Consider the following 17,327-nt stretch of genomic DNA (forward strand, 5'->3'; position numbering starts at 1 on the left):
GCAGGAAATGCAGAGGAAGTCACCCATGGACTGCCAGTCCGGTCACAGAGAAGGGCGGAACCCAGGGCCCCGGACAGCAGACCGACAATCCCGGGGTCCCATACTCTGCAACTAGGGGGCGTAGTGGAAGAAGGAGAAAAGAAGACTGGAGAGAAAGTAAACAGAGCCCTATGGTAAATTAGGACAAGAAAAGAGAGGAATGCATATAGGTAGAAAAACAACAAGTCCGTAGGACTTCCGCCGATCACCGAACCAAAGGCAAAGGACAGTAGGGCTGCAACAAGCAAAAGCAGTCCCGTAACGTCCGCACTCAGGTCCAAGGCTCCTCCAGTAAAGGGCAGTGACACGTCCTGGGCACAAGAGGCAACCAGTAGGGTCCCGGACAGGAAAAGTGGAGAGGTAGCAAGGAAACAGTGGCCAGCCTAACAAGAAATGAGTGGAGACAAGGACATAGAAAAGCAGAGAAATAAAGAAATAGTAATAGAGAAGCAGAAATAGAAGGGGCCTCTCCGCCGAATCCCAGCGGCCCAACGGCGAGGGATCACCAGTTCAGCCCCCGTAGGGGAGGCAACAGGTCACACCAGGATCCCCAGAGGTCGTAGAAGTCCATGGGCGGGAGAGGGGGGAAATAAAGATAAAAAGGGGAAAATAAGAAACACAAAGAGTCACTGGAGTTGAGTCTTCCGTAAGGATCCAACATCGCGGAGCCCAATGTGAATGGTAAAGTCCAGTCCCCGGTATAGGGTGGGTAGTCAGTAGCAAGGTTCACAGGGACCACGGAGGCAGAATATTCAGCCGGGCAGGCCCTCCAGGAAAGAACAGATCTCCGCTGGGGTCATAAAATAGAAGGCCTTGTTGTCATGGTGGACTCTCAATTTTGCCAGGTATTGCAAGTCAAAACGCATCTGTTTTTGGTGAAGCTGTGTGCAATACGGGGCCATGGCACGATGCTGCTCTGACACCTGAGGAGAGTAGTCCTGAAATAAGAGAAGCCGCTGGCCCTCATGCAAAACACTGCCCATCGCTTTGTAGTGAAGCATGAGTTGGGTCTTGTGGGCAAAGTTGAGAATGCGGGCAATGACAGGCCACGGCTTCCGATCTCCATCCCAGCGGACCCCAATCCGATGCACCCTCTCGACCAGCAGGGGTGAAGCCCCTGTGTCCATTCCAAGCTCCTTGGGTAACCACGTGGAGACCAGGGCGTGCAGGTCATTACCCGAAATAGATTCTGTGAGACCGATAAGCCGGACATTATTCCTACGGCTCTGGTTCTCAATATCCTCAGCCCTATCTTCTAGTTTGCGACATTTCTCCTCCAGTGCCCGGGCTCCCGCCTCTAGAGCCTCCGTACGGTCCTCCTGCGCCAAGACCTGCTCTTCCACGTGTTGCAGGCAGATATGCTGCCGTTAGACCGTGTCTTTAAGGCCATCGACCGTGGACTGCAATCTGGTGAGTTTATCATCCAGAAACGCAGTAAGATGTTTCTTCAGCTCTTCGATCGCCTCAGCCTGCAGCAGGATGGTCGGGGTGGGCTGCATGCGCTCAGGTGGTGTGTGCGCCGCCATCTTAGCCGGTGTAGCAGGGCCTCTCAAGACTTTAACAGACTTCAGGGCTCTGGCTGGCATGCCGTAAGAACCCTGTTCAGAAAATGTATGGGCTGGTAACCAGCGTCTTGCCCCAAACGATGTAGAAAAGAAGCAGGTTGAAAAAGCAGAATTTTAGCGAGATATATTGAAAAAAGCAGCCCAGAGTTCGGGAGAGGTACTCAGACACGTCTGATCAGGCTGAGGGCATCACGTGACCCCCCCTGGACTTTGTCTCATTAGACATCTCTCTCTTAAGCTAGGAGTCCTCTAACTGAACATCCAGATTTCTCTACAACTCTGCTTTCCAGTTGGCTCTCTATTCATTAGACTAAGGCACCTGGGTTTATTGTCAACTCTCTAGTTGGCATAGTGGTTAGAGCTACATCCTCAGCACCCTGAGGTTGTGGGTTCAAATCCCACGCTGATCCTTGTGACCCTGGGCAAGTCACTCAATCCTCCATTGCCCCAGGTACATTAGATAGATTGGGAGCCCACCAGGACAGATAGGGAAAATGCTTCAGTACCTGATTGTAAACTGCCTAGATAAGTTTGATAAGCAATATATAAATACCTAAAATAACAAATACTGTAAGTCTAGACCATTCCTTAACAAAAAGGGTTCACATTTACCTTCTTAGCCCAGAAGTTCAGCTCCTTATTGACCAGTTGAATGAGCTCAGAATGGCAAAAAGGGAGAAAATAGACAATTTCATTGATCCTGCCCAGAAACTCATCCCTCCGAAAATGAGCCTGCAAAGAGCAGAGAAGAGCAGTCATCAAAATTATAATTAGTACTGAAGCAGATAGCCCCATCTTCACCATTTACTGCAATGCAACTGCTCTTAGCACTGCTCAGCATTACAGTAACCACTGCTGCCTTTAGCACCACCTTATATAGGCTAAAATGAGCTGTCCTCACTATGGGAAAATGGTGCCATGTGCAAGGTTAATATGAGAACAGTAACCAGAAATGCAGCTCCCCCTCCTCATGGTGTGGAGGACTATTCATTGCACTGCTAGCATTTCTGAGACAGACATATCGTATTTTTTGCTCCATTAGATGCACCTGACCATAAGATGCACCCTAGATTTAGAGGAGGAAAACAAGAAAAAAAACATTCTCAACCAAATTCTCCCTGCCGGGCTCTGCACCCAACCCCACACTCCTTGCCAAGCTCTGCACCCTGTCCCCCCTCCCTGCCAAGCTCTGTACCCTGTCCCCCCTCTGGTGGTCTAGTGGTCTAGGCCCCAGCCTCTCCCTCCTTACCCCCCAGGCAGCCCCGGCCTCTTCCTCCTCACCCCCCAGGCAGGCGACAGGCAGGCCCCGGCCCTCTTCCCACCACCCCCCGCGCATACCTTCTTTTTTTTTTTTTACTTCTGTTCGCGGCCAAGGCTGGCTGGCTGGCTGCCTGGTTCCCGCCGCGAACTGCCAGCTGACACGGCTGCCCCTTCTTCCGTTCTCTCGCGGCATAGCAGTGCACCAGGTTGCCTGCCTGGTCCCGCGCCGCTTCCTGCGAGAACGCTAGAATGCAGTAATAGGGATTCTGAATCTGACCACTGTTTTGAAGTACCCTTTTCCAAGAAGCTGTTAGTGCTACTTCTGCAACAGTCCCAGCTTGTGGCAGCTTCTGAGCCCATTTTAGAGAAACCTCTCAGGGAATGTCATGTGAAGGAGAAATGCCACCTAACTTAGAATACCCCTGGAACATGTCTTCAAGGAAATAACAGCAACAGTAAAAACACAGATGGCTGTACCTTTAAGATGGGGCGGATAACATTCTCCTTAAAGTGCCTAGAAATGGTTATTTTCTCGTTTATCTGGACATCATCTGAAAAGGAAGATATATTGTGGGCAAATGCTGCAAAACAGTGAGTTCATTCTAATATGTTTAAGAATTATGGAATTTCAAACTATGAATACAGCCATCTCTGGGATGAATCTGCATGCCACATTTGTAGAAGCAGAGAGAGAAAGACATTTTCATTTTTAGTTCCTGGTTTAAAACAGATACACTAAGATACAGAGTTCAATTTGTTTCCATTACTCTTTCTAATAGAATTATAGAATAGCTTATGAGCCAATTAGACCCAGGGAAACAGTTCTAAGACTTCAAGAGGAGACCTACATGCTAGACTCACTGGACACAGGGGACCCAAACATTTAGCATTACTCTTAATGATCAAAGAGGAAACCAAGGCATACCCATGCTATGACTGTACAGAAATAAAAAGTAAGAAAGACATAAAAATAAGAACACAGATGGTTCTTGCTGGGGTGAATTTCTTCAGAATGGTGGGATATACATAAGTAAATTACATTAAAACTAGAAAAAACAAAAAAAATAAGGTAGGTCGTATCTTTTTATTGGACTACATGAATTCATTTTTGACTAACTTTCAGGAACGAATCCCCTCAGGTTCCCCTTCCTGTGGTATATCCTAACCCTAGAGGATGACTCCCACCCCCTACACTACAATGTGCAGTACTCACTTTATAGTCCATCATGCACTAGGCATCATTTGTAAGGCTACCTGCAGAAGAGAGTATTAATTTGCAGGAAGAGTGGCTTATTAAGTTTCAATTAAAAACAAACTATAAATCATAAAAATAAAGCCCAATAAACAAGTACCGCCTTACAACTTTTGTTTACTTTTATATTTTCAAGTGGACTAACACAGCAGCCACACTGTTCTCTATATAACTTTAGGCAACTCACCACTCCCTATGCCTGAGCTCTAATCCCAGCTCCATCCCAGTCCATGGGCGAGTCACTTTGTTTTTAAAATTTTAATTATTTATTTAAAAATTTATATACCGCATAATAACTATACGGTTTGCAAAATTATATGCATACATATTTAAGAAATGCTAAACTTGTACAATAAAGCTGTGACATGAAATGGAAAAGAAATAAACCAAAAAATGATTTTAATGCACAACAGAAGTCCACTATTTTGGAGGACTTCAAATGAAAGGGGAGAATAAAAAGGAAGAAAACCAAAAGGAAAAGTCAGAGTTAACTTTTTTAAAGGTTCACTTGAGACACTTTTTGTCATGGATACACGCCAATATGTTTTACACCTGGCACAAGCAAATTGAGGCTGAAGCAAAACAGCGCCACCTCTTTATGGATGACTTTATTACAGCTTCTCAGGACCAACTGCCCTGGAAGAGATGCATTACAAATGCCCTTAACTTTGGTCACCACAACTCCTGTGGAACTGTTCTATCACTTTATTTTTCTGTGCCTTGAGCTCTAATCCTGAGTCTGCAATAGCTTCCGTGACCCTCATTTCTAATCCTGGCTCTATTTTTTGTGTGATCTAGGCAAGCCACTCACTATCAGCATCCTCAAGCAGGCATCTCCTGTCTCTTGCTTTTAAGTTTTTGGGTACAGCTTGCTCTAATCTGGCTTTTGTGACATTATGCCACTATGCAATTCACAGTAGAAGAACTCCTATGTAAAACTGGAAAACTCCATTAGTACAGTACCTAGATTCTCAGCAAGCCGCTTGCGACTCATTTCCTGGGCCTCCTGTCTGAGCTGTATGGCATGCTGGGCGATCTCATCACTAGCAGCATTGCAGGTCATGATGAAGATGGCGTCTTTACATTCAATGGTTTTCCCCTTTCCATCAGTCAGTCTTCCCTTTAATAAAAAGAGAAGATTAGTTAAATAGCATCCTCTACTGTAAGCGAAAAGAAATAGAGGGACCCAAAGTACACAAAAAGAAAAAAGCAAATTGCAAAAGGACCTTGCTAGACTGAGTGTCAAAATGGCAGATGACTTTTAATGTGAGCAAGTGCAAAGTGATGCATGTGGGAAAGAGAAACCCAAGCTATAGCTTTGTGATGCTGGATTCTCTGTTAGGAGTCACTGCCCAGGAAAAGGACCTAAGTGTCATTGTTTAGGATACATTGAAACCCTCAGCTCAATGGGCAGCGGCTGCTAAGAAAACAAATAGAATGTTAGGAATTATCAGGAAAGGAATGGAAAACAGAGATGAGAATGTTATAATTCCCTTGGATCGCTCTCTGGTATGGTTGCAACTCGAATATTGTGTGCAGTTCTGGTCACCGTATCTCAAAAAAGAAATAGCAGAATTAGAAAAGGTACAGAGAAGGGCGACAAAAATGATAAAAGGGATAGAACGACTTTCCTATGAGCAAAAGCTAAAGCTTGGAGAACATATGGCTTGGGGGGATATGATAGAGGTCTACAAAATAATGAGTGGAGTGGAATGGAAAGGGTAATGTGAACCACTTGTTCATTCTCCAATAATAGTAGGACTAGGGGGCATGCGATGAAGCTACTAAGTAGTAGATTTAAAATAAACCGAAGAAAATATTTCTTCACACAACGTGTAATTAAACTCTGGAATTTGCTGCTGGAGAATGTTGTGAAATCAGTTAGCTTAGCGAGGTTTAAAAAAGGTTTGGATAATTTCCTAAAAGAGAAGTCCACAGGCCATTATTGAGATGGCTTGGGCAAATCAACTGCTTATTCCTAGGATAAGCAGCATAAAATCTGTTTTACTACTTGAGATCTAGCAACTAGCATGTTACTATTTTAAAGTTTGTATTGTATTATTTTGTAATTTTTAATGAATGTATTTTAAATTGTTCATCGCTTTGAAATTTGACTAAGCGATCAATCAAGAGATATATTAAACTTGAAACTTGAACTTAGGACCTGGGTTGGCCACTGTTAGAAACAGGATACTGGGCTTGATGGACCTTCAGTCTGTCTCAGGATGGCAGCTCTTATGTTCTTATCTAGTCTCTCATTTCCTTAACTACTGTATTTCTCCAGACATTACATGATCTCCTACTCTTATTCCTCCAGAGCTAGCATTTCAAGATGTTGGTATGTAGCTTGTGAGACTGTAGATACAAACATGCAACCTCAGCTTATGATGGGAATCACCCCCTGTGAAATGTCGACAATTTTGCTGACAAGGCATCTCTCAGCAACCTTAGCAGCTCAACTTGCCAGAAATTCCATTTACCTGTGTGGTTAGGTAAGATCACACGTTGGTTGCTTAAATATCCTTGCAGGCAGGCCATGAAGGTACTATTGGAGGGCTCTTTCACAGGCTTTAAAATACCCTACTTTGGTCCCATCAAAACTTACAGGGTTACAAACTCTTGCCCATTGGTTGACCACATGGTGGAACAATAAGATCCAAGCTAGACAGTGAGATAGTGTTAGCTCAAATTGCCAGTCTATGCCGATGCTTGCCCTTCCCAGACATAATATCTCTGCTAGCTCTTGTGACCAAAAAGAGACAGGCAAATTTAGGTTAATTCACAACCTATCATATCCAGAAATGAGTTCAGTAAATGACTTTCTGCCAGATGGGACGTGCCTTGTCCAATACTTATCTTTCAATCAGGTGGCGAGTTTGGTAAATTGGTGAGGCCACAGTCCCCTTACTGAGCTGGCATTGAGTACACCCCAAGAACTTTACTATTTTAGGTTTTCAGTAACAAAGGCAATTATTTTTCAATAAATACATGCCAATGTGCGGTTCGGGTGTCTTATGCCTATTTTGAATGTTTCAGTATTGGATTCAATTCCCAGTGCTGTTTCTTGTGACCCTATTGCCCCAGGTACATAAAACAGCCTGTGAACCCAGGATGGACAGAGATGGAACCTGCATATAATATATGTAAATCGCTTTTGTTGTACCACAGAAAGGCAGTATATGGTTTAAGGTTTATTTATCAAATCCATGACCCTTTACCTCACTTTCTTCACCGGTACTTCGAACAGCATGAATTTAGAGGCACATTTCTTCACAGGTCCTAAATGAGAGCTATGCTTGCAAAACCCTTCACTACTATTTTAGGGCTATGGCAAAACTTTCTGGCATCTTGTTGGCCATGACCAAAAAGTAAGCCATGCAAAGCATGTAGTTTAGGCAATCAAAATTCATGTCAAAGAAATGGTTTCCAGAATACCCCCCAAAGAGCTCAGCATACTCAAAAGTTTACTGCAAATAGTTGTCCAAGGTAGGGAGATCGAGAAGGCACTCTCTAAAATTGAAAGGGGATAGATTCCGTATGAACATAAGCAGTGTCTGTCATAGGGGAGAACACCCTCCAGGGATTCAAGACAAAGTTAGACAAGTTACTGCAGAACCGGAATGTACGCAGGTAGGGCTAGTCTCAGTTAAGGCGCTAGTCTTTGATCAGAGGGCTGCCGCGTGAGCGGACTGCTGGGCACGATGGACCACTGGTTTGACCCAGCAGCAGCAATTCTTATGTCACAGTGAAAAAAGATCACTGCAGTAAATACAATCATTAGCATTCTTAACATCACCTGTTGAACATATTTGGAGAAGAGGAGGGAGGGGAAAATACATCCTAGTTCATATGGATACTGCCCCTTTGACTCAATTCCAGTTTGTCCTAAGGAAATGCCTGGTCATGGTTAGCTACAATCTAAGCAGACACATATTTTCCAGTTGGTGCTATCAAAGGCACGACACACAGCAGGTTTGTTCCAGGGTTATTCAAAGAATTGGCTGCTGGTATTAAGGTCTCCTTACTAACTTATTTTCTCTCGCATAGGGCCTGCAGCATGAGGAGGAACTATCTAGACTTTGCTTCATTAAATGGGCCACCAAGTGCGTTGAAGTGAGAAGATATGTCCTCATTTCAGCTTGGATCCCAAGGGTGTGCACTTAAACAGGTGGAGATATGAAGTAGGTACAGCTTATTCCTTTCCTCCAGAAGAGGAGAGGCAAGAAGTACCTTCAAGCATTTATTCTTCAACTGGGAGGAAACATCATGGGAGCCTTATCATGTTTGGCACTGGTGCAAGCTGCCAGGCAAGATCTCTCCTTTATCAACTCACTGTTCAATCAGTCTTTGCTTACATGGTCATTCTTCATCGTTACATGCAGCAGGGGATCTGGGGATGAGGTTGAAAGAAGCTGAAAGGCAAACAGCAAGATTATGCTGTAGAGGGGGTAAGGTGAGGGGGCAACAAAATCATGCACTCTTGGTAGATGGGCTATACTAGATTATCATCATTAAGGGTATCATCGGAAGGACAGCATCCATTTGCCTGATATTGGGCATGATTTCTCTAACAGTGATCTGCAAGAAATATTACATGTTATAACCAGAAGTCCTCACAACTGTCCGCAGCTTGATGAAGAGTTTTTCAATTTGCCTGGAGCCCTCAAGCTTGTAGGGAGAGTATTTGAGCCAAGAGCACTGTAAATGAGCTATGAGCTGGAAGAATCCTAACCCCCCTCATAAATAATGAGCGCAAAGGGGTTGCTGGCAGTTGCCATGTGGATCTTCTGGATTAGTTGCTTTGGATGATGTATTCCCCTGCTGCTTGGTTGGGCATCTGGATAAAAATGTCAGAGTTTGTCAACCTTGTGAGACCCAATGTGGGCTGGAGGCATGACTCTTCAATATGAAGGTGTAGTTGGCTCACATATCCTGTGCACAACTCACCTGTCCCTGCATCCCTGTTTTGAAGGTATTGTGCACTGTTGTTTTTAATTGTGCATAGTACATGGCCTAAGACAGGTTCTGAATGAGGACTTTCACATGGTGGTACAATAGTTGTTGCTATGAGACTGATGTAAGCTCTTGTATTTTTAGACCCTTCCAGCTAAAATCTCTACAGGCCATGCAGAACACAGCCATCCGGATTACTTTTGGTCTCAAAAAATGTTTTCTGAAAATGCTTCTCAGTGGTTTTGGTTACTCTGGCATGTTAATTGGACCGAGCTTTGTTTTATCCCAGAACTGCCATCTGTGAACTTCTACGCTGCAGGTTTGGTTTCATTTTTAGTGACCCCTGATGCAGGCGTTCCTCAGACACCAAAACATAGCACTCTGTCGGGTCCACAGCTTCTGCTTGTGTCCTTTTATGAAATAAACAAGTTGGTTTTACATCAGTGATCTTCAGTGGAGTGTTCATTGTCCGTTCCCACTTCCTTTTGTATTGTTTTGTACCCGTGGGTTCTCTGTCCTGTTGGTATTTACTTTTTTAAAAAAAATATCTGATCATGTTTATTATATCTTGTACAATAAAGCTGCGGCCAAGTTGTTACCACTATATCTTGTGTTCTGTTGCATATATTTTCTCTTAGTAAATTTCTGTGTATCTTCTTCAGCATGTCTCTTTAATCTGGGCTGATACCTCCTTCTCCCCCAGTGTGAAGTTGAGGGCTAAGGCCATGGCCTAGGGCTGGGGGCTAGGAGGTAGACTGGGGTATCAAAGCTACCCACATTAGTGCCTTTTACAAGAGAAGGGAGAAGGGCACGAACCTCTTACCAAACCAGTGTCACAGACTTAAACGTTCCTTTTATGACAGTAACACAGACGCCTTTCAAAACACCAATTTTTTTGGTGCAATAAAAGCCAAGGAGGCCCCAGGCCCTCATTTAAGAGTGCAGCCCTGCAAATCCTTGTTGGGTGCTTGAGATTAACATTTAGGTTATTGCCTTGTCAAGCATGCGCTACAGGAATTGATTTCACATTTAGCTGCTGCTGAGATGATCTATGCAAGAAAAATTGTGTTATTAATCCTTGCAACAACAGAAAAAAAAGGTAAGAAAAAAGTTTTATTAGCAAACAGAGCTGGTCTTGTTCCCTCTGAGGACAGATGTCAGCTTGAGAACTCATATTCTGCCTTCTGTGTAGTGGGCTGGAATACAAATCACATTGTCCAGACCCATATCTCCAGCAAAGGCTCACTCACTCAGACTAATGCATTTACTTCTCTCTCTCCCCTTTCTTACAGCACACAGGCAGGGAGGGATGTGAAAAAAAATCTCCATTAAGGAAATGACAAAAAGCAGGAACCAAAGGATTTCTGAGTTTCTCTATTCCTTGCCGGGGGCCATCACAGAGAGAGAGAGTACAAATAGGATACTTCCCCTTATAATTCACCATGCAAAAAGAATATTTGAAATAGTGACACTTCATAGCGGTGATACAAGTGCTTTCCACTACCAGGCACTGAAGCAGTAAAAAGACTTGACAGTATGGACCAAATTCTAGAAATGGTACCCAGAAATCATTGCCATATAGACGGTGGATGGATGGAAGAAAGTAACTTGGCAGAAGAATATGCGGCGACTACAACTAGTGCAAAATATATCAATCAGACTGATCAACAACTACAAACAATTCAAAATACAGCTCTGAGACTCGTCTACTCATTGAAGAAACATGACCACATTACTGAAGCATACATTGATTCACATTGGCTTCCAATCCAGGAAAGAATACAATTTAAATGCTACTGTATACTATTTAAAACTATAAACGGAGACAGCCCAGTCTACCTAAACGATCGCCTCATCCAAACCACCTCTACCAGGCATAGAAAAACACACACCCCATTCACTTACCCCCCAATCAAAGAAGTAAAACGGAAAAAACTATACGATGGCCTACTAGCCACTCAAGCAGCAAAACTAGATAACCAAATCTCCAACCTATTGATAACAACCCCAGACTACAAGATGTTCAGAAAGGAAATAAAAACTATACTCTTCAAGAAATCCCTGAATAAGGCTTAATACCACGAATACCTTCCTTCTTAACATCCTCTCCTAACCCTGATCTTATCTAACCCACTCTTGGAAATGATCTCTGATCTAACTTTGTAACCCTCCTTCCATAACTCTTTTTGTAATCCGCTTTGAACCGAAAGGTAATGGCGGAATAGAAATCTGTAATGTAATGTAATCTTTGGGTTGAAGAAGTTCGATCATGTAACACCTTCCCACCGACTTCTGCATTGGCTGCCGATGGAGGCACGTGTGAAGTTTAAGTTTGGTTGTTTCTGTTTTAAGGTACTATTCGGTTTAGCCCCTAAATACATAACGGACCTTTTCTCTTTCTCAGCCAACAGACATAAGAGGCCCTGTAAAACCGTGTTAAGGTTCCATGATGAAAAGGGCTGTCGAAAAGGCTGAGTGTATCCTTCAAAAACCTGGCTACGTCTGGATGAGAAACTAGTGAAAATTTCTCCACTCGAGCCCTGAAGCAAGAGAGGGCTGCCATCTGCACTTTGAGGGAGCCCATCGCCAGACCCTTCTGGTCCAGCTTGGAGAAATGCTAAGACTCTGCTATCAGAGAAAGGCCCCACATTCTCATTAGAACACCAGCATTGAAACATTTTCCAAGTCTTATCAGAGGCCGTGCCAGTTGTTGGTTTCTTATGAGTGTAGTTATGACCACCTCTAAATAAACCTTTTGTGGTAACGTGGAATGCTCAAGAACCATACCTTAAGCCCAAAGTGTTCAACTCCTCCATGGGAACCAGACCCTGTGACAGACGAAACAGATGAATCAGCAGTCTAAGACCTTTGTCCCTCTGCGTACCATGACCAATGAAGCCAATCTGGGGCAACCAAGATTAATAGCCCCAGGTGGCTTGCTATTCTGTGAATGACCTAGCTTATTATGGGCCAAGGGGGAAAAAAGTATAACAGCTCTCTTTCTGGCCATGGTAGAACTGGAGCATCCAACCTGGCACTTCTGGGTTCGAATCTTCAGCTGAAGAAAATATCTACTTTCTTGTTGGCTGCTGAACAGTTGGCATCCTCACTGACACATGATGTTGAAGGCCATCTGGGACATAGAAACATGATGGCAAAAGGCCAAATGGCCATCTAGTCTGCCCATCTGCAGTAAAGCACAGTTACTTACCGTAACAGGTGTTATCCAGGGACAGCAGGCAGATATTCTTAACACATGGGTGACGTCACCGACGGAGCCCTCGGTACGGACCTTTTTAACTAGAAGTTTCTAGTTGGCCGCACCGCGCGTGCGCGAGTGCCTTCCCGCCCGACGGAGGAGTGCGTGGTCCCCAGTTAGGATAAGCCAGCTAAGAAGCCAACCCGGGGAGGTGGGTGGGACGTAAGAATATCTGCCTGCTGTCCCTGGATAACACCTGTTACGGTAAGTAACTGTGCTTTATCCCAGGACAAGCAGGCAGCATATTCTTAACACATGGGTGACCTCCAAGCTAACAAAGAGGGAGGTGGGATGGTTGGCCATTAGGAAAATAAATTTTGTAACACAGATTGGCCGAAGTGTCCATCCCGTCTGGAGAACGCATCCAGACAGTAGTGAGTAGTGAACGTGTGAACTGAGGACCAAGTGGCCGCCTTGCAGATTTCCTCGATGGGCGTGGAGCGGAGGAAAGCCACAGAAGCAGCCATAGCTCGGACTCTGTGGGCCGTGACAGTTCCTTCCAGGGAGAGACCGGCCCGAGCGTAGCAAAAAGCAATACAGGCAGCAAGCCAATTTGAAAGTGTCCGTTTGGAGACAGGACGACCCAAACGGTTGGGGTCGAAAGACAAAAAGAGCTGAGGGGCTGTTCGGTGAGCTCTGGTACGATCAAGATAGTAAGCAAGGGCACGCTTACAATCCAGCGTGTGCAACGCCTGTTCCCCAGGATGCGAGTGAGGCTTAGGGAAGAAGACGGGCAGCACAATGGACTGGTTGAGGTGAAAAGCTGAGACCACCTTGGGGAGGAATTTAGGGTGGGTACGCAGAACAACCTTGTCATGGTGAAAAACAGTGAAAGGTGGGTCGGCAACCAGTGCATGCAGTTCGCTAACCCTCCTGGCAGAGGTGATGGCAATTAGGAAAAGCACCTTCCAGGTAAGGAGCCTGAGAGAAGTTGTGGCAAGAGGCTCAAACGGAGGTTTCATGAGAGCTGAGAGAACCACATTCAGGTCCCAGACGACAGGAGGAGGCTTGAGAGGCGGTTTGATGTTGAAGAGTCCTCTCATGAATCTGGAAACCAGAGGATGAGCCGTGAGGGGTTTTCCGAGAATAGGCTCATGAAACGCAGTGATGGCACTGAGGTGGACTCTGATGGAGGTAGTTTTGAGGCCAGCGTTGGACAGAGAGAGCAAATATTCCAAGACAGTTTCCACCGCTAAGGAGGTGGGTTCTTGATGATGCCGGAGACACCAGGAGGAAAATCTGGTCCACTTCTGATGGTAACATTGGAGAGTGGCCGGTTTCCTGGAAGCGTCCAAAATGAGGCGGACCGGTGGAGATAGATTCTCCGGAGAGGTCAGCCCGAGAGAAACCAAGCTGTCAGGTGGAGCGAAGACAGATTGGGATGTAGCAGAGACTGATGCTGTTGCGTAAGTAGAGTAGGAAACACAGGAAGTAGAATGGGTTCCCTGGAGCTGAGCTGGAGCAGGAGTGAGAACCAGTGTTGGCGAGGCCACCGAGGTGCGATAAGAATCATGGTGGCGTGGTCTTTGCGGAGTTTGGACAAGGTCCGCAACATCAGAGGAAGTGGAGGGAAGGCATACAGGAACCGATCCCTCCAATCGAGCAGGAATGCATCCGGGGCCAGACGGTGAGGAGAGAAGAGTCTGGAGCAGAATTGGGGCAGCTGATGATTGTGAGGTGCTGCAAAGAGGTCCACCTGAGGAGTGCCCCATCGAGCAAAGATGGAGAGCAGAGTCGGAGGGTCCAACGTCCACTCGTGGGGTTGAAGGATGCGACTGAGATTGTCGGCCAGAGAGTTCTGTTCGCCCTGGATATAGACCGCCCTGAGAAAAAGATTGCGGTCCGTGGCCCAGGTCCAGATGCGCAGAGCCTCCAAACAAAGGGGGCGAGATCCGGTGCCGCCTTGCTTGTTTATGTAGTACATGGCGACTTGATTGTCCGTGCACAGGAGGAGGACTTGAGGGCAGAGAAGATGTTGGAAAGCCTTGAGGGCATAGAACATGGCTCTGAGTTCCAGGAAATTGATGTGATGACGACGCTCTTGTGGGGTCCAGAGTCCCTGGGTGCGTAGATCTCCTAGGTGAGCTCCCCACGCGTAGGGGGACGCATCTGTGGTGATGATCATAGAGTGGGGGGGCAGATGAAAGAGCAGACCCCTGGAAAGATTTGAGGAGTTCAACCACCATTGGAGAGATTGCTGAAGAGATGATGTCACAGAGATGGGATGAGAAAGAAGATCCGTAGTCTGTGACCACTGGTTGGCGAGAGTCCACTGAGGCGTGCGAAGGTGGAGACGTGCCAGAGGAAGGACATGCACCGTCGAGGCCATGTGACCCAGGAGGACCATCATCTGTCGGGCAGGAATGGAGGGATGCATGAGCACCTGACGACAGAGGTGGAGCAGGGTCCGCTGACGATCGGAGGGGAGAAAAGCCCTCATTAGTGTGGTGTCCAGAACTGCTCCAATGAATTGAAGTCGCTGGGTGGGAAGCAGATGCGACTTGGGGTAGTTGATCTCGAACCCCAGGAGGTGGAGGAGAGAGATGGTGTGATGAGTATCCTGTAGCACAAGTTGAGACGTAGGTGCTTTCACCAACCAATCGTCCAAATAGGGGAACACCTGGAGGTTGTGAGACCTGAGGAAGGCCGCTACCACTATAAGGCACTTGGTGAAGACCCTGGGTGAGGAAGCGAGGCCGAACGGTAGCACCTTGTACTGATAGTGATGGTGCAGTACCTGGAACCGCAGGTAGCGGCGAGAATTTTGATTGATGGAGATGTGAGTGTAGGCCTCTTTGAGGTCCAGGGAACATAGCCAGTCGTGTTGAGAAAGAAGAGGGTAGAGCGTGGCAAGGGAGAGCATTCTGAACTTCTCCTTGACCAGACATTTGTTGAGGTCCCTGAGATCGAGAATGGGACGGAGGTCTCCCGTCTTTTTGGGTACCAGGAAGTAGCGGGAGTAGAATCCCTGCCCCCTTTGATCTGGAGGTACTTCTTCGATGGCATTGAGAAGGAGGAGGGATTGAACCTCCCTCAGGAGGAGGGGGGTTTGAGATGAGTTTGAAGCAGACTCTACGGGAAGGTTGTCCGGAGGTAGAGTCTGGAAGTTGAGAGAGTAGCCGTGGCGGATGATGTTGAGGACCCACTGGTCCGATGTGATGATTTCCCAACGGCTGGAGAAAATGGTGAGACGACCTCCGATGGGTTGTGGAAGAGGTAGCAAGGGTGGATGACTGGCTATGCCCTGGAGAGAAGAGTCAAAAGGGCTGAGTTTGTTTAGTAGGCTGAGGAGGCTTAGAGGGTTGAGAGGCCTGAGATCGAGCCTGAGCGTGATGTTGCTGTTGACGGGGCCGCCTAGATTGCTGGGGAGGCGGATTGAGTGGCCTGGCTGAGAACCTCCGTTGATAAGATGTTTGTGGCCGATAAGGTCGGGTAGGCGGTGTCTTCTTTTTCGGCTTGATCAGGGTGTCCCACCTGGTCTCATGGGCAGAGAGTTTCTGGGTGGTGGAATCCAGTGACTCTCCAAAAAGCTCATCCCCGAGACAGGGGGCGTTGGCCAGACGGTCCTGGTGGTTGATGTCCAGGTCGGAGACTCTGAGCCAGGCCAAGCGACGCATGGCTACAGCCATGGCAGAGGCCCGAGAGGTGAGCTCGAAGGAGTCGTATATCGAGCGGACCATATATTTGCGCATTTGGAGAAGGCCAGAGATGTGCTGTTGGAATAGCGGGACCTTGCGCTCAGGTAGGTACTTCTGGAGGGCAGACAGCTGTTGGACCAAGTGTTTGAGATAGAAGGAAAAATGGAAGGAATAGTTGTTTGCCCTGTTGGCAAGCATGGCATTTTGGTAAAGCCTCTTGCCAAACTTGTCCATGGTCTTACCTTCTCTGCCAGGAGGGGTAGAGGCATAGACACTGGAGCCCTGAGTCTTTTTTAAGGTGGATTCCACCAGAAGGGACTCATGGGGCAATTGAGATTTGTCGAATCCAGGAATAGGGATGACACGGTAAAGGTTGTCCAGTTTACGGGGAGCTCCCGGTACCGTGAGGGGATTTTCCAAGTTTTTGTAGAATGTCTCCCGTAGGATGTCATGCACGGGAAGCTTGAGAAACTCCTTAGGAGGTTGCTCAAAGTCTAAGGCTTCTAAAAAGGCTTGGGACTTTTTGGAGTCAGATTCCAGGGGAAGGGACAGAGCAGCAGACATTTCCCTCAGAAATTTAGAAAAAGAGGACTGTTCAGGTTTAGAGGTGGCATCAGGTGCCGATGGTTCCTCATCAGATGAGGAGGGATCCTCCTCGGTACCGAGAGGAGTCTCCTCCCATAAATCAGGATCCCTGACCTCTGGTGCCTGTCGGGACACCGGGGTGGAGGGTGCGGTGTGGCGAGTCTTGGACAAAGATTTACCAGAGCGCACCGAAACGGTACCAGGGGAGGACGATCGGCGTCGTTCTCGGTCCCGAGAAGAGTGCCGTACCGCCTGGTGCCGAGGAGGATCCACTGTGGGTTGAGAATGAACCACTGGATCATCATGAAGTTGTTGGGCCGAAAGGATCGGCATCGAGGTGTTTACCGGTACCGAAGGAGTGGACACCGGGGGCTCGGTGCGGGGCTCGGGCCGGTCTGGTACCGGAAGGAGCGGTGCCAGGATAGAGGGTAGCAGTTGTTCAAGTTGTTTCTTCAACTGCTCCTGAAGCTGAGTTTGTAGAATGGCCGAGATACGGTCATCTAGGGGTGGCATCGGAACCGCTTTCTTTTTCTTCGGTTCCTTGGATGCCGCTCCACGCCCCGGCGATGAGGAGGCCGATGACGAGGCACTCACCGATATCGGGGCGGAGCGTTTACGGGACCGGTGCGATGCCGGTAGGGACGGTGTCGCCACCGTAACAGGAGGGCGCTCGAGGGAAGAGGAAGGCTTCTTAGCCGGCTTACCTGGCGCCAGTGGCGCAGATGCGGGGTCGGTCGGTGTCGAGCTTGACGGTGCCGATTTTTGCGGTACCGCCG

General features: G+C 47.0%; 1 protein-coding gene across 2 annotated transcripts in view; it reads right to left on the reverse strand.

Annotated features, from left to right (window-relative positions):
- The window catches only part of CLPB (caseinolytic mitochondrial matrix peptidase chaperone subunit B), a 221,791-nt gene that overhangs the window by 26,504 nt on the left and 177,960 nt on the right, over window positions 1-17,327 (reverse strand). For both annotated transcript variants that reach the window (XM_033947532.1, XM_033947533.1), the window contains exons 12-14: window positions 5,080-5,236; window positions 3,342-3,415; window positions 2,217-2,336 (exon numbers count right to left, since the gene is read on the reverse strand). In XM_033947532.1, the coding sequence (XP_033803423.1) occupies window positions 2,217-2,336; window positions 3,342-3,415; window positions 5,080-5,236 (351 nt within the window). The remainder of the gene's footprint in view (window positions 1-2,216; window positions 2,337-3,341; window positions 3,416-5,079; window positions 5,237-17,327) is intronic.

The sequence above is a fragment of the Geotrypetes seraphini genome, chromosome 6 (assembly GCF_902459505.1).
Source record: "Geotrypetes seraphini chromosome 6, aGeoSer1.1, whole genome shotgun sequence".
Taxonomy (NCBI): Eukaryota; Metazoa; Chordata; class Amphibia; order Gymnophiona; family Dermophiidae; genus Geotrypetes; species Geotrypetes seraphini.